Genomic DNA, 18,056 nt, shown 5'->3' with positions numbered 1-18,056 from the left:
AGGTACTGCATGGCCAGAATGAGGGCTGGGATCCGTAGAGTCGGGTGAGCTCTGCAGTGACACATGGGTGGGCAGGAGTTTGGCTGAAGAGCCAACAGCTCTGGGGGTCCTTGGAGTTTGTTACTGACTCTGTTAGCAATGTTTGTTCAATAAAAGCTTCTGTTACTAACCCCACAACTTCTGCACCCTACAAGACATGTGGAGGAGGGAGTGCTGAACCCCTCTCATCACCATTTCTCTGAGGGTCTCTTTCCTACTAAGCTCAGGAGCTCTGAAATCATTCCCTCTCCTTTTTTTTGCGTGTGCTTGTCTAACACTGTGCCTTGGAACACATAGAATTCAGTGGGAGGATTCCAGATGACTTTCAGTGGGAGGCATCAGGCCTGTTAATAACTGAAGATCTGACTCTCTCTTGATCAGTTCTTTATATGCAGATCATAATATTAAAAAAGATGAAGGGGAAGAAGAAAGATGATAATTTTATGGCTGTTTTTCACCTTCCATGCTGACAGGTGAGACAGCAATGAAAACACAAACTGCCTTCATTTGTCCCATTTGTTCTCATCTGGCTTGTCACTGTACCCTGGGTGAGAAACTACACACTGCAAGTTCTTAGTTTTCAGGATGAAGGAATAAATGTTCTGGAGCATTGATCATCTGATGTTACAAGAGGCTACTGAAGCACTGGTCATCTGCTTCACCACATGCACAGCAAATAAAGGAGGAATTTTCAGCCTGAATTTAGTCCACACTGTCGGTATCTGGGATGGAAATCTTTTGGTGGTGCTGGCTCTCAGCAACAACTTATTGCAGTAGGTTTTAGAAATGCAAAGAGAAGGGAAACCATGTAATGGAAAGCAACATTATCTTTGAGGCATAGAGAAGCACACACATTCTGGGCCTGATGGGGAAACATCTGGCTTTCAAAGCTGCTTGTTGAGTTCAGTGCTACTTACTGTAAGGAAGGGTAATCCACACAAAGAGCATGAAAGCAACTTTTCCAAAGCAGTGTAAGCCTGCTGAAATCTGTAAGGTCAAGCAGGGGGAATTCCTATACAAGAAATCAATTGCTTTAGTTGGAATAAGCCTTGTTCCTATTCCCTTGCTTGGCCTTTCTCAGCTGTGGTTAAATGAGGAGAGTGGATGATAATCATCTGATTATCTTGTTGTTGATGGGCTGTGGGGCAGGTGGGAGCCCTGACTTGTCCTCTTGCCAATGCTCCGGGGATGGTTCCAGCATTTGGAATGAGATGTTCCACAATCTAAACCAAGCGCAGTAAGATGGCAGTTCCACTGCTGAGTGTATCAGGAAAGGACCTGGAATAGTCATGTTTGCTCATCTCACCTATGTTCCTGACTCAGACTGTCCCTCACAAGAGAAAGGAATTTTTCTCAGTCGTTAATTAGATGTATTAGGAAAGACTTCCTGGGAATAGGATGTGATTTCTGGTTCAGACCAAAAAATCAACTAGGTCGGCTTACAACAGGGTCTTCGATTTGATATGGGAGACCTGGCTTGGGGGAGGCTGATGCTCCATGCTGCTGCCCTGTATCTACCAGTGTCACCACAGCTTATCCCAGCTATTCTGGGATCTTTTGGCCTCAGAGTTCTTGGATTATATGCCATGCCACAACCAAGGCCAATTTAAAACTGTGTATGTGTAATCCAGCAACGAATATGATCTTTCTAAGCTACAGGTTCACCTTGGTGTTTAGCTCTCTACTACACTTTAGGTTAAAGCATTGATTAATCCAGACATCAGATAAAAGGTAAGAGTTTATTTAGGATTGAAGATTCATTTGTAAATTGAATATGCTACTTATTTTCCAAAGCCCATGACATACTGGCTTTGTTACATATTTATCCAGAACACCTGAAGAAGTACTGAACTGTAGTTAGCAAAGACACTGTTCCCATATTACTTTATTACTTGACATTTCCTAACTTTCTACAGCCACTTAACTCCATTAAAAGTATTTCAAGGTCTCTATCTCATTCCTAACTTTTCCATTAACCTCTTCTCATCAGCCCTAATAAATTACTACTCAGTATCCTACTGATAAGGTATTTTCATGTCTGCTGTAATGATCTCAGATGTTCAGTTGTCATGTCGGAAATGTTTCATTTTGTCTCCCTCATGTCTGTAGCACAGTAACCTGGTATTGTGTTAGGAAAAGCAGCATTACATTTTCTAGGCAATACCTAAAGCAGCATAAGTGGTTGCGTTGGGTTTTTTTTTCACATGGGAGAAATAAAGTCACCTAAACAAATATATGAATTTTGTGTGGGTTCCTGTATGCTTTTCCCAGTGAATAACTGACAGTTCTGACTAGGGAGACCCTCCAAAGTTTGCATCAGTTAATTGGTGTCATTACATTGATTTCAGGGGCATTAATTTCAGTCCTGGCTTTCACATCTTTAAATGTTCATATCTGCCTGAGTCACTGAATAGTACCAAGTTTTACTTTACTCAGAGCGTAAGACAAAACAGAATCCATCACAACAGTTGGGAATAAAGCACACACAAACACCAGTGCTTTCTCCTTCAGCTTGGCTACCATGTAACGTGCCTTGGGTGCAGGAGACATTAAAGCATCTACCATAGCATCCACAACTTCATTGCCCTTAGTGCTTCCTTCGCTCAGAATGCTGTTGAAAAAATTTGCCCGCTCTTGAACATACTCCTTATTGTAAACTGTCTTTTCCTCTTCACTGAGTTCATTCCAGATCTCTTCGGCACTGAGTGGTGGCTGGATCTTTGTGAACCGTGCATAATTTCCTGGCTGAATAACACAGACCTAAAAGCAACATGTAAAACTTATCAAGATGCAATCAGGCATTCTGAATCCAATTAAATACTACAGTCAGGAAAACAGATCAAAAGCTTTCTGCAGATGTATTTCTTCCAGCTTTATTGAAACTTTAAGCTTGAAAACTTGACTGAAATCAAATATATTCCTGTGAAATGTTTAAGATTGCAGAGGTGCTTTATTCTAACTTCCTCGTTTCGCGCTGATTTAATGTTCTTGTTGTGACTACTCAGCATATCTTCACCAAATACTGTTGTGCATCTTTGATTTTTATAGAATGCTTAATGGTGTAAATGTTTTGACAATACTGATACAAAGCATTTCAGTATGACTTTGATGTCTCCCAAGTGGAATATTTAGGGGGTTTTCACTCACTGGTGGATCTTGCAATTGGTAATTTCTTACCCGACTTCAGGACAAAAGGAGATGTCAAAGAAAATTAGAAGGTCCTGGGAAAGAAGTGCTGTTTTGCCCATGTATGTCTAGTTAAAAGTAAAATAGGTCTTGTCAGCCAAGCACAAAGGGGACAAAAGGTACTGGTCTGACTCTTACTGAAATCATTAGCTCATTTCCATAGCTTTCTGTGCATGTGGATTTAAATGGAAAGCACACACATCCTTTGCTGCTCTGCCTGTTTTCTTTGTGTGTATTGCTACTGATGCTCTGCTAACTTTTGAAGCTTCTGAGGGGTATCAGAGCACACTGAGCACTCACAGTGTGCATGCCTGTCCTCAGCAGCGGGCTTGTTCAAACTATTTGTAGCTATGCAACATTAAAAACTCCATGGCATTTAGCTGACCTGATTTCTAAAGACTACAACACAAGGTGAGGAGGAATGGTGCTGAGCCATGTAAGATACTTGGGGGCTTGACAGGCATCCTCTGGGAAGTCTGCGGAACTACAGAACCTTTATGTCTCTCATCTGCCACCCAGCCCATCTACTGGAAGCTACAGTGTGTGTTGGTTATGGGATATGCCTGTCTCAGCCTGCACAGCAGTTGGTGTGCTGCATACCAGAAGAGTTCAGGTGTGGGAGCAGGAAGGGATGTGAATCAGCTCCAGCAGAAACAGTGGGCATAGCTGGGGCATCTTATACATCAAGTTTGTCACAGGACATCTTTGGGAGCCACCCCTTGCTGTTAGCTAAATTAATGCCAATAATAAACTTCCCACATTTATTTTAGACAAAGGGGTTTGGAAAACTTCGTATTTTGGAGTTTTTTTTGGAGTTGGCTTGGAGATAAGAAGAGATAGTACTTGTTTTGCCTTCCTTGGTTTTCTGTAGCCTTTCTAATGGAAGATATGCTTTCCTGCAGGCAGCCAGCTTGCCTGGCCAGAGTGCAGTGGGACAGAGCCGTAACTGTTCCTTGCCACCTTTGGTTGACTTTCTATGGAAAGGACAAAGGGAACAACAGAGCAGGGGAGGGAAGCACAGGGAAGAGGGACCCTCCATTCTGCAGGCTCTCTGCAGAGTAGGTGTTTAGGCGAATGCCAGCCAGTGTCTTGCATACAATGAGAAATAGAATCATGGATACTCTGGAATGTTTGTCAGCCTGGCTCGCTGCATTGTGTGCTGGGGCTATTCCTGAGCTGGGGAACTGTAAAATCCTAAATGACCAGAGTAGCTTACCTGTTAAACTAAGCTCTTCCATGCATTTGAGATTATCCTCAGCTAATCGGTTGGAATCCTCATCATGCTGTGTGGTATTAGGATATGTAAAATCATTTTATAGCATTTCATATTTATCCAAGAGGGGTAGTTAACAGATGCATAGCTGTAATTTCTTCCAACACAAATCTTATGAACAGTGTTGTAAATCTGTGTACATAAAGAGTACACCAATGTAAATCCTCCAGGGAAGAGTTTTAGTGTTTGAGAAGAGCATTTCAGCAGTGGAGTGACTCCAAGGAAAGAGCCTAACAAAGCTACTTGGTGATCTAAGCTTCAGGTTTGACTATCGGCATTGCTTAGACAGGGCACTAAGAGCACTATTAGAGCCTCTTAGGCTAAGAGAATAAAAACATAATTACTCTGCATGATACTGCCTTTTGCAGTGCTGCTGTTCCCACAAAAAGGAAGGCTCTTTTAAGCGCTAATGTTGTGAGAGAAGAAAGAAGCCCTCTGGTAGGTGACAAGTCTTCCTTCTCACTGCACACAGCTCAATGTCTGTCTGGGCTCTCTGCTCCCAGAGCCACCCCAGAGAAAGTTTCATTACTTGGACTGTTAGGAGCTCTTCACAGGCCGTGGCACTGCTCAGGCAGGCCTGTCTCAGAAGGTTTCTCCACTGTAGAGGATGTGGAGGAAGGGTGGAAGTGGCAGTGTTGCCACAAAGAGAAGACATGCTACTCCACAGCTTCTCAGAACTGCAAACATCACCCAGGTGTGCTTTTCTCAGTGATTTCCAACCAACTGATCAGCCACAGAGGAACCACCTTCTTCCAAGGGGAAGCTGCATCCACAGATTCAACTCCAATTTTATCTTTGTCGGTTACTTTGCACAAGATTAGATGTTATTTTGCATATGCTGCTTCTTGTTTCCATGGCTAAAGTTTCCACCCTGGGCTGGTCTTGGCTGGGATAAAGTTAATATTCTTCACAGTAGCTGGTACATGGCTGTGTTTGGGATTTGTGCTGGAAGCAGTGTTGGTAACACAGGGATGTTTTAGTTACTGCTGAGCAGCGCTTACACAGAGCCAAGGCCTTTCCTGCCTCTCACCCACCCCCACCAGTGAGCAGGCTGAGGGTGCACAAGGAGTTGGGAGGGGACACAGATGGGACAGCTGATCCCAACTGACCCAAGGGATGTTCCAGACTATACGGCATCATGATCAGCACATAGAGCTGAGGAACTGGAAGGAAGTGGGGGGCATTGGTAGTGATGGTGTTTGTCTTCCCAAGTCACCGTTACTTGTGATGGAGCCCTGCTGTCCTGGGGATGGGTGCACACCTGCCTGCCCATGGAAGTGGTGAATGAATTCCTTGCTTTGCTTTGCTGGTGTGTGCAGCTTTCCTTTTACCTGTTAAACTGTCTTGATCTCAACCCATGAGTTTTCTTACTTTTACTCTTCTGGTTCTCTCCCCCATAGTGCTGGGGAGGGGGGGGAATGTGTGAGCATCTGGGTGATACTTAGTTGCTGTATGGGGTTAAATCACAACACACCCTCACATCATTGTCTGGTGTTCTTCATGCAAGTTGCCTCCTTTCCCCATAAAAAGATGTGTTTTAGCTCTCTAGAAAATTTCAGGAGTAAAACATCTCTCTTTCTCATATGAAAATCAATGTTAGAAAGAGCAGGGAGTTTCACACAACAGCTACTCACTACATCACTTACCTGGACACCAAACTTCTTCATTTCCAGTCTTAGAGCATCACAAAATTTTTCAATAGCTGCCTTGGTCATAGAATAAATGCCATTTCCCAGAGTAAAATAGGCATTAATGCTGGACATGAAAACAATACGTCCTGGAAAGAAAACAGGGCAAATAACTTCACTCTCAGTCTCTAACATAGAATTATTGCTCTAACCTGAGTCTTCTGAGCTGCCGATAATGTGGTATTTAGCATGATGGTCCTTTCCAGACCTAACTATTCTATGATTCTATGCTGGTTTACTACATAATAGGCCAAAGCTGAGCCATATAAGTGTGCAGTGCCCGCACAAAAATGCAGTCAGCTCTGTTAAGCAAAGAACTTCACACAAAAATCTTTCTTCCATCTCGTGAAAGATGTTGGACTGGATAAAGCATAACACATCCCCTATGTGCTGCTTATTCCTTCTCAGTCTGAGAAAGGATGAAAATGATGGAAAAAAACAGTTCCCTAAAAGCTGTAGACTGAAAAATAGTAATAAAAGTCTATGCTAGTGATAGACTGCAGAGGGGAGGAGCAGATGGTTTTTCCTACAGTGGATATATGACTGTTAACACAATTTTCTGCACTAATGATATCTGCACTGAGACCTGTCTTACAACTGTGCGTAGAAAGTCAAAATCACACTGTATAGGGATAAGCTTCACCAGAGAAAGGTGACTTTACAAAATCTGTGCAGCCTTACACTGCCTTGATATAATTTCACTGATCTGTGCTGCTTTTTCCTCCTTTATAACTCTTGCCAAGTACAGGCATGCCCTAAATGTCAGGGATTTCTGATTTGAGGCACTGGGTTGTGGTTCTTTTCTACTGTTTGCTTGTAAACTTATATCAGTCATACTACGGAGTGAGAAATGGGTGAATGTGGATATATCAATACCAGAGGTGAGAGAGGAGACGGCCTCATCGTCAGCAATACAAAGAACATAGTTGCAGTCCTATTGCTGCCACAAATCTAAGCAAGTGGTTTAGGCTTGTGGGGTATCAAAAGAGTATCATGGGAATGCAGTGAAATCTGTCATTCTGAATTAGGTTCCCTGCCTTCCTACTCAGTGTCTGGGATATATCTTGTATACAATAACAGGGGAACAATAACCAGCTTGCTGATCAAGATGCTACATCAGCTGGCCTGGCCAGCTGGAAAAGTTGTGGAAATGGTGCTCCTTTCAGAGTAGGATGCTCAAGTTCTGTGCTGGAGGGTAACACCTCCCTTTACAAGTAATAATCTGGAAGTTTTTCTGGAAGCAGGTGCTCATCCTAAAATGGCAGTAAACCCTTCCTTCAGAACTCATCCTGTCCTTCAGAGGCCCTCGGGTAGGATGACCTCTGCCTCCTTTATCCAGTATCTAAGTGATTTGGTACATGCACTCTGGATGTGGGACACATTTAACTTCTCTCTTTGCCTAAGGTTACTGAAACCCAGCTTTTCCAGAAGATTACTTTAACATCCATAATTCAAGCTTTTAATTCGGAGAGGTCACTTGCTGCCCCCCCAAACATGAGCTTTAGCTGTCCTGGCTGTTCCTGCAAGGAAGGAGACAGGAAACCTAGAATTCTTCCTAGAAGTGTCCTGGCCTCCTCTCCTACATAGATGAGACTTGAAAATGGGCAGTTAATTTTCTGGGCAGTTAATAAAGGCAGCATCGACAGCCAGGAGTGAGATCCAGAGTGCTCCTTTGAGCTAAGGTACTATGTATGTGCAGCCATCCAGACCCAAATCTAAAAGTTTATGCATGTGCTTAACATCAAACACACATTTAGTCCCTTTCACTTCAAAGTAACTCCTTGCAATTCATGAAGTCAGACAAATGCCTCTGGTGGATTAGCACTACAGAGTTTTAGCAGTAAGTAGGACATCACAGAAAGAAAAGTAGCATGTTTCCATGTAATAGGCACATAACACACACACTGAGTACATGCAATAGCACATTCTTTTAAAAAAACAAATCCAGCTTGCAATATTTAAAGGTTTCTTTTTTCTTGCATCAGAATATTATAGACCAAAGGCAACCAAGCAGAAAGAAGCAGAGAAGACAGGGGATGCTTTTATCTTACCAGCATTTTGTGTAACAGTGGCATGTGGGGCTTCCAGGTGCAACATAGCCCTTACTTTAGTTGATGCTGTATATACACAGAACAGATCCTCACCTTAAAGAGCTTACAGCTTAAATAGACAAGCTTAGCAAAAGGGGGAGAAAGGAAGAGGGTATCTTTCTTTCCCAAATACAGACAGGGACAAGTAGGAAACAAACTGCAAAGTAATTGAGACATGCTGCAATGCTGTAAAGGGCTGTTTGAGCCATTTCTTCTCAGAAGAAAGGATAAAGCCCACACATACGAGGTACCATGCAAATGCAGTTATCCCATTGGATACCCACGTGGCTCTGTACTTGAAGTTTCCTGCCCAAGGTCATAAAGAGGATTTTGCTAGGCCTGGAACTGGAGACTGGATGTCATCTTTCTTCTCCTAATTGCCAAACAGTAAAATAGTAAAGCCTAAATAACAAAGTTGAGCAGGAGTTTATGGGTTCTTTGTGTTTTCTGACTGTCAGTGCTTACAAAGTCTTGCCTGAGCTTAATGATTTATTGTAAGCACTTTTTCCTCTCTTCTTTTAGTCAAACACTGAGGTAATTCACTATTAGTAAGTATTTTTCTATGTATTCTAAAGACAGGCTCTTTAAGGGTACTTTTTCCCCCTTACAACTTGACCCTCTTTTCAGGACCAAGGATCAGGATTTCCTTTTCAGGCCACACAGAAGGAGCCTGTCATTTCAGTTCAATGAGAGACAATTAAAGCTTTTTTAATAGATGCTACATTTACCCTGATTATAGTAAGCTAATTATTCTACAACTCTAAATAACAGTGGATTAGCGTTACCCTTGTATTTCCTTAGAAGGGGAAGAAACTCCAGGGTTGTCCTGATGCTCCCCAGGAGATTCACATCTGCAACTCTTTCATACTTCTCCATAGGCAGCCACCCAGTCTCACCAAATGTTGAGATTCCTGCATTGTTGACCAGCCCCCAGAAACCTATGGAAAAGAAAAGGCTCAACAAGCATCTTTCGCTGCAAAATAACCATCATTTGGTGACAAAACAGAGATTTGGACCCATGGAAATAACTTTTTAGTTGTGTTATCTTTTCATCTTTTCTATTCCTAAGTGCAGGCATGTTTTATTTCATGAGGGAATGCAACTGTGGTCATTATCTAGACTATATATAAGCCTCAGTGCTATTTAATAATCACTCACTTTTAGTCGTCTTAAGTTATTTATGAATAACATGATCTGGGAGACTACATCTTACTGCCAATGCAATGTACCATGATATTTTAATTACTTTAATCCCACTGTGTGCTATGAGAAGCTTTGTGGAAATTATATTAAGCAGTATAAAGGTTAAGGGGTAGTATTTTCAAAGTGCCTGACTAATTTAGGAGCCTAAGTCTGGGATCCTTTTCCAGGATTTGAGCTTTGATTCCTTCTGGAATCAGCCACAGGCAGGTACATGGGTGCAGCACCGAGTAAAGGAGCCAAATAAGGCCGGGGGCTATGGTATTTTCTTCTTATTTTGTACTCTTGGACAACATTATTCCTCGTACAAGAATGGGTTTTGGTGCTAAGGAGCCCGGATCCCTGAAATGCAGTCGGATTCCAGTGTTTACAAGCAGAAATTTATTGGCAGCAAAGCTTGTTGTGGCACAGGTCTCTGACACAAAGTACAAGCCCTTTAGCCCACAGGCACAGAACGTTTCACATGAGCACTGCTCAGTGCTAATAACCTTCACTGCTTTCTTGTTGAAGTGTTGGGTACATGTCAGTTTGGAGCTGACATGCTGACTTCATGCTCATGAAGCCAGGCTGATTTGTCCTTGCCCTCACAGCACACATCTGTAGATGTACAGTAAAGCAGTGAGGGACATGGTGCTTTTGAAAACACTTCTGTTTCTGCCCTCAAATCCTGACTGCTACTATTTGTAGGGTGACCAGTGGTGTAACTAAGAAGTACACAGGGTAGCCTGACTGGCATGAAATAGCTGTTTGCAGCCTGGTTCTGCCAGTCTTGACAATTGTGCTTATGCTCTTTTTTCAAGAATTGATGAATGTATCTGAGGCAAATTACTGCTTTCTCATACCTTCCTTCATACCTACCTACAGGGGAGATTTAGGTTGGATATAAGGAAGAAATTCTTGATTGTGAGGGTGGTGAGGCACTGGAATAGGCTGCCCAAGGAAGCTCTGAATGCTACATCCCTTGCAGTGTTCAAGGCCAGGTTGGACAGGGCTTGGAGCAACCTGGTCTAGTGGATAGTGTACCTGCCTGTGGCAGGGGGCTGGAACTGCATATCTTAAGGTGATTTCCAACCCAAAACATTCTGTGATTCTACAGGATCTACTCTGCCTCTCCAGAAACCCAGGTTTCCTTCCTTCTTTCCCTCCTTCCTTCCTCTGGACACAGAGTCTGGGGCATGGGTGTGATACCAACCCAACTGTATACTCCTGTGCGTCTGTAGCAAAGTAATTCACAGAAGACCTTTGGTCACCCTGGTGAAGGTGCTGCAGAAACCCTTGGGCTGAACTCTTCTTTCTGTGACAAAGCTACTGGGATGATTTCATGGTATCTTGTCCTTCCAGAGCCCTGCCAAGAACTGCAAACACTGGATTTCATTCACAACAGTTAAAGCTCCAACAGGCAATTTTTTGAATTAGTTTGCAAAGCAGAGCTTTGTAGGCTTTCCTAACATATACACACTACTTATGAGGTTGGTGATTAAACAGAGAAAGAAACAGTTCTTCCAGTGAATGTCTCATATGCAGAGAAGAACACTCAAGATCAGGAATTTAACACAGAACTTGGATAACTCTGTCCTCCAAAGAGAATAAATCATTATTCAGTGGTCTGTCACACAGCAATCCTTGACACTGCACCTCTCTTATAACTTCAGGTTGACCACTGTCCTAGCAATGCAGGAGTTTCTTATGTTCTCACCTCTTTTCCACTGTCCCAGGTATTAGCAGACAGAGGAGAGGAAATGGACCAAAAAATTGGCCACTGGAATTGGGCATGCTGGATTTTCTTCTTCCCCCTGCTATTGCCCTGTTTTTCCAGGCCTTTCCATGTTTTCTGACTTTATTTCTCCTTCTTAAAGTGGAACCAGCCCAGTGGGACTGACCTTCCAGGAAAAAAAGATCAATGGATTAGAGAGTCCTCTGGGAAAGCTAATATCAGTACTTGCACATGATCTGATCTGTAAATGAACTGAGAACTGTACCCCATCCATTTCTACTTAAGGCTGGAGGTCTCTGTACTGAGGTTCATTTTTACCTAAGCTAGCTAACACAACACAAACTAAAGCCTGGCACCACTGTCAAAGCTGTTCCCTCACCTTCTCAGCTTCACCTTTGCTAATAAAAAGTCATTTTGCTTCTGCCATTACATCCTACAGGGCACAGCGAGAACGCTTGCTCCACACATCCCTGAATTCATTAGGGCTCCGGAAATCCAGCCGTTAAACTTCAGACAATTGATTTTCTTCTTCTTTTTCTAAACTGTGGAACAGAGAATTGAGCTTGCAAGGCTTAAGTTTGCTTTCCAGGCATTCGCCTCATGCACTTCAAAGGCTCCATGTGGTTAGTGGTGAGGGCAACATGTGTGTATAAAAAGGCAGAGTTCACAGACTAATTGCTCCTTCTTTCTTTGCAGTGGCTAAATCAAAAGTCAGGAGGAGCGAAAGTGGCTTGAGTTAAATAGGAACAGGCATTTCTGAGGAGAAGATTAAGTAAAACATAAGAAAAGAGATTTTGCTCAGGGTCAGCTCAAAACCTGATTGCTCTCAAGCAAAACCTGTTGTTTCTTAGAACATTTTGGCATTCCCGAATGGGAAATGTTCTGATACTTTCAAAATATTTTCCTGCAGTTTTGATTAGTTGAATCAATTTGCAGATTTCTACCCAAATAACAAACAAAATTATTCCTTTATGCCACTTTTCTGGCAAACTTCCTTCATCCTGAGAAACAACCTGCCCAGATGTGTACTCAGGGTTCTTGAACCTGCTTTGGTCTTCCTTTGTGGTAAAACTTGATGCTATAAATGTGCATACAAAAAACATCATGCATTCACTTAAAACAGTTCAGGTAACCTAGGAAGCACAGTCCTTAGATGGAAATCAAGAAGGACAAGGCACAAGTAAGAATCAGACAGCTGAAGGAGAAAAACATTACATTTCCTCAGTGCCCATGCACAGACACATGAAGATAAAGCAGCTGACGTTTGATCTGGAAGGTCAAGCACAGTTTAGGAAGAGGGATGTTAAGACTATGCCACATCAGGCAGGGGATAAATAAACTGGAAAGCAGAACTGGATGTCAAAGAGATTTTCACTGATCTCTGTCCTGGGAAAATGGATCCTGAGGACAAAGATTAAAAGATATAGCCAGGGATCTAAAGAATCACTTTAAGAGTCCTAATTTAAGATTAGCAAGGCTTTCAGGAGACCACTAGCTCTCACATAACCTCCTAGATAATTTCTATTTCAAGACATGTTGACCAAAAGGCACATATTCAAAGCCCTTATTTAGGCAAAAAAACGATGCCTGTTTTTTTTCCAGAAACTCTTAAAAGTCCTCTTCCTATGCAAGTCAATCAAGCTGTGTGCTTGCAAAGCCTTTTGGAATCAGGCCTTTTCTGTGTAGGTGTCTATACACAGATAGTACCTGAATTTGGCCAGATTTCCTGAACTCTAACATGTATTCTTGGTATCACTGATCTTTGGAGTTTCTTGTCTAAATCTGAGCCCATGCAAAAATGACAAGCTCTTGCCTGAAAGATCGCAATCCAATACTAAAGAAAGTAGCCAAAGGAAGGAGAGTGTGATTTGCCACATTCCTACTGAAGAATGAAGAGACGGAGCAGAACAGTCTGTCTGTGGCAATGCAGGGTGTCCATGGTAGCAGGCCAGCTGAGACTCCCAGATTTGAGATACATACATTCATGACTCACCATCCTTTGCCTGGAATGTTTTGCTGTGGTTGTCTTCATTGCAGGGATGAGTCTATTTGTATAGGAAGTTTGGGCTAAAATATGGCAGCATGTGCCTCCTGGGTGGATTCTGTCAATAGGAAATCCTAAGTGGAGGAGAGTACTTAATAGCCTTGGAGTAGGAGGTAGGACTATAACTAACAGCCCTCCCTTGCAGCTAGCTCCATGTCACCCATTCACAACAGGCAAGAAAAGGAAGAAAAATTCATGTTTTAAACAAGAAAAAGAAAAGAAGAAAGAATAAATTTCTTCTTTCTAAGCAAGAAAGGACTCTAAATATTTTAGAAAGTTGTCTTATGGGCATCATCTTATGGCACACAAGCCATAAGAACAAATAAAGGCGTCAGAGCCAGGAGATTTTCATGGAGGAACAGTTAGTTAGCTCTAGAGCGAGATACCTGTCATGGAAATTGATTTGCTCTTCTTTTCAGATTGATGTAATTTCACAGTCTAGAATAGGACAAATACTTCCAAGGAAACTACCTATAGAGTGGCAGAATATCCAGCTAGGTGTGCTACCAGTAGTTTGGATTTCTACTCTTGCATAACAGAGAAAGAAAACAAGGTAGAGCTTGGGTGTTATCTCATGGTTATGGCATAACTAGAAGGTGAATATACGTGTCCAGTGGAGTCCACAGTTAGGTGGTTGGGTTCTTCATCAGATTCTAGGCAAAAAATACAAGCTTTACAGTGCAGAACTGCAGTGTCTTCAACTTTGGTCTCTGAAGTAACTAAAGTCTGCTGAAAAATAAGATTCATGAGGGATTTGAGCTCTCTGCACCTCTGTTCATTGTCAGCTGCTTGTCTGGAGAGCGCTGGGTTGTGGATGGAACACTTTTCAGGATGGAGACTCTCTTACTTTATCCATATATGAGGTCTAGAACAAGAGTATGTGATGCTGACAATAGGGATCAAGATGCTTTATGGAAATAAAAGCAGAAACAAAAGCATTCTGCAAGTTTGAAAGGAGGAATATAGTGTATACAGACATAACAAATGTGAGAAAACATGCTTTTTTCATCAACTACAAGAAAAGATTTCAGATAAAAGATGTTATTTTGGCTTATCAGTCAGATTGAGATGACTTGGAAGAAAAAGCCATGCTTGTCTGAGATGCACAGACCATGGTAAGGATGATACTGTGATAGTAAAGAACACCAATTTAATCTCTCCCAGGGTTTACTCTGAGCTATTTAAACACAGTATGTGAAAGTAAGCATTGTTTAACTGCTTCCTCTCTGTTTTGGTACATCTTCTGAGGTTGAATTTGGAATCCATAGCCTTTGCACCGTTACCATTAAACCTGGAAATTGCTGAAGTGGTTTCCTGGTTTCCTTGTTACTATTTTGAGAACCATACGGAAGTGTTTTAGTGACCTGAATCTGTAAGTCCAGCACATGATGGTACCTGAATGAAACTCTCACTGTGGAGAGTTCTTTAACTGGTGGGGACATCAAGGCACCTCTCTGCTGCCCACCCTTTGGGAACCTCTGGGTAGCACATCAGATGTTCTGTGCAGTCACGTAATTATCTCATAGCTACTTTAAGAACATAAATGCAATTACAAACGATTCTGAATTCTCTTTCATTTATATTTCATTTAAAAGAATCTTCATCTGAAATGTAAAACACCCACAATTCCTGTCTTTAAAAACTGAACTGGTTAATATGAGAGCTAACCTTCAGCTGGATCATGAAATTGAAACTGGTTTATAAAGTTAAAATACCAAAGCAAACACCTCATCTATTTTCAGAGGTGCCAAGAAGGAACACTCCTACTGAAGTCTTTTGCTTAAAGACTGTACATAAGTGGAGTATCCTCACAGTCTCTTCACATTTAAGATAAAAATATTTATGCCCCTATATTTTATAAATTATGAAGAAGACTTGTGCCATTTACTCCATTAATATCTGACATTAAAATAACTGCTTTGTTCCTTTCTGCTTAATAAGCTTAGGAGGAAGATTACTTCATAGAATCCTAAAATGGTTTGGGTTGGAAGGGACCTTAAAGCTCATCCAGCTCCAATCCCTGCAGTGGGCAGGGACACCTTCCACTGGAGCAGGTTGCTCCAAGCCCCATCCTACCTGGCCTTGAACACTGCCAGGGATGGGGCAGCCACAGCTTCTCTGGGCACCCTGTGCCAGCGCCTCAGCAGCCTCACAGAGAAGAGCTTCTACCTAAGAACTCATCTCAATCTCCCCTCTGGCAGGTTAAAGCCATTCCCCCTTGTTCTGTCCCTACAGGCCCTTATAAAAAGCCCCTCTCCAGATTTCCTGTAGGCCCCCTTCAGGTATTGGGAGACTGCTCTAAGGTCTCCCTGGCACCTTCTCTTCTCCAGGCTGAACAAGAAAAACTCTCTCAGCCTGTCTCTAGAGCAGATGCGCTCCAGCCTTTGGAGCATATCCATGGCCCCTCTGGACTCGCTCGAGCACGTACACGTCCCTTGTGTTAGAGGCCGCAGAGCTGAAGGTAGGGTCTCATGAGAGCAGAGTAGAGGCGAAGAATCACCTTCCTCAGCCTGCTGGTCACACTCCTTTTGATGCAGCCCAGCATATGGTTGGCTTTCTGGGCTGCAAGTGCACACTGCCAGCTCATGTTGAACTTTTCATCGACCAACACCCCCAAGACCTTCTGTTATTACTTGATAATTGGGAGTTGACCCAAACGGCAAATATACTGTCTGGATCTGTAAAATTTGGTTTTCTTTTCTGCCTTTGCAGAGTGCGCTCACAATGCTGCAGCTTAAGTACTGACCAACAGTGGGAAAAGGTTTCATACAGTGTGTGCTCTGCCTGCACAGGCTCAGCCCTGCAGCAGGGGCTGACAGTCCAGGGAAACCACCCTGCATGCATTGTGTCCATGCAGTGTTTCAGACCCAGTTGTGCTCAAGTGTCTTTTCTGGACATTCTAAGCAGGCTCTTATGTCCCCAGTGTGATTTGTCTTGGTCTGTAGGTGTGTCCACATGCCTATAGGCAGCAAGGGCTACCAGTAGGTCAGTACTGAACATGAGCATTACATACTTTCAGAATTACAGGATAAATCATCTGTAATCCAGAATTTCAGGTGACTTGGTCCCCATTGAGCCTCTAAGAGCTTTTATGAGCCATCTGCATTGTCTCTGCACTTGGGAAAGAGCCCAAAGACACTGCCTCTTAATCAGATAAGATCAAAATCAACCATAAATACATGTACTTGATGAGCAGCACCAAGGCTTTTTCATACTTCTTGTTTCATCCCCTTCCCAACATGCTGATGAGCGAAGCAGGCAGAGGTCTTGCATTTCATTATTGTTCCACATGCTTTATTCTCTTCTTGTTTTCCCTGTGTCTATACAGAAACTGTATTTCTGAAGGAACCTTACTTCCAAGCCTGATTAAGTGTTCTCTATTCCAAGTGTATTCTCCAGCATCACAGTGAGTGACTCTTGCCCTGCAGTCAAAGGGGAAAAGGAGGTACCTGTGGCCCATGTCCTGCTGTGTCTCATGTGTTCTGGGTGGATAAGCCAAGATTTCAGTTGTCTGCAGTTATTTTGCAAGTTAAAGTCTATCCCCTCCCCTGGGTGTATACTCTCTATAGGGTGTATAATGAGACAGGTTTCCTTTTAAGTGATCCCTTGAGGGACCAGCTTGACAAACTCCAGTTGTACCAATAGCAGCTGGTTTGGTGTGGCACAACAGCTTCCTTCTCTGCATTTCCTTGATTATTCACAAATCATGCCCTGCAATACATCACCTTCCCACCGCCTCCAGTTAGTGCTCTTTGCTTTGCCTGCCGTTTCCTCCTGTCGGATCCCTGTAGAGGGCTTCAGGGACCCCGCACTCGGGCATTTCCTCATTCATTACCATTGTAAGCAACTATGGATGGACCCCAGTTTGTGCCACTCAGCCGAGCACTAGCGCGGGTTTAACTGTAAACCACTGTAGTTTCCGACATCGGGAGCTGCCGTTAGCCCCGTCCGTGTTGGCGCTCGCTGGCCACAAGCCGTGGCGGCCCAGCGGACCCTCCCTGTCCGCCGCCCCTCCAGCCCCGGCCGCCCCGAGGGGCGGGTTTCGGGGCTCCGCGCCGCCGGTGCTCACCTCTCGCGGGCAGGTGGCTGAGCACCAGCTCCTTGGCGGCCAGCACATCGCGGGCGCTGGTGACATCGAGCTGCAGGACGTGCAGGCGGCCGCTGCCGCCGGCCTCCCGCTGCAGCCGCTGCGCCCCGTCACCGCCGGGGCAGAGGCAGCCGGCGAACACGGTGAAGCCGAGGCGGTGGAGGCGGAGCGCCAGGAAGTGCCCGAAGCCGCTGTCGCAGCCGGTGATGAGCACGGCCCGGCCGGGCGGCTCCAGGGGCACCGCTCCGCGCCGCCACAACCGCGGCAGCAGCAGCAGGAGGAGGAAGAGGAAGAGGAAGACGAACGGGACCGCGGCGCACATGCCGCCCGCGCCGCTGCTGCCCTGTGTGGCGGGAGGGAGCCCGCGGGGGCAACCCGGCATCCTAACATCCCAACACCCCCTCCCCGGGTAGCGGCGGCCGCACGCACCGCCCTCGCCCCGCCCGCCGCGGGCTGCGAGTGCCGGCCGGTCCCCAACCCCGCCGAGCGGCCGCGGTGGAGGGCGCTCCTCACTGCATCGCTGCGGCTCCACGGTCAGCCTTGTTCTCACGGGTACCTTGTCTTAAATACCTCCTGTATCTGGTCGTGACAGGGGGGTTTCAGAGCTGGTGGTGCTCTGCTGTCCATGGCTCTCTAGAAATAGCAGTGGTCCCTGCAGTCAGCTAGGTTTTAATGTTTGTGTGGGGATGTTTTTGCACTGACAGAGGGTGTTTTGAACAACATTCTAAGGAGAAA

At 44.2% G+C, this 18,056-nt stretch overlaps 2 protein-coding genes across 3 annotated transcripts in view; one reads left to right on the top strand and one right to left on the bottom strand.

The window, feature by feature from the left end:
* Window positions 1-18,056, top strand: part of PAK5 (p21 (RAC1) activated kinase 5) — a 175,216-nt gene that overhangs the window by 5,159 nt on the left and 152,001 nt on the right. The window lies entirely within an intron of this gene.
* Window positions 1,765-17,791, bottom strand: LOC134159515 (D-beta-hydroxybutyrate dehydrogenase, mitochondrial-like). Its single transcript, XM_062610538.1, has 4 exons — window positions 17,304-17,791; window positions 9,062-9,214; window positions 6,145-6,275; window positions 1,765-2,799 (listed from the first exon to the last, which is right to left on the bottom strand). Exons 1-4 carry the CDS (start codon window positions 17,701-17,703, stop codon window positions 2,443-2,445), a joined length of 1,041 nt encoding a protein of 346 aa, XP_062466522.1. The 5' UTR covers window positions 17,704-17,791; the 3' UTR covers window positions 1,765-2,442.

This window comes from Pezoporus occidentalis, unplaced genomic scaffold, assembly GCF_034315485.1.
Source record: "Pezoporus occidentalis ecotype Australia unplaced genomic scaffold, CSIRO_AGI_Poc_V1 ctg10, whole genome shotgun sequence".
In the NCBI taxonomy this organism is placed as follows: domain Eukaryota; kingdom Metazoa; phylum Chordata; class Aves; order Psittaciformes; family Psittacidae; genus Pezoporus; species Pezoporus occidentalis.
This window is presented reverse-complemented; position numbering and strand designations above follow the sequence as displayed.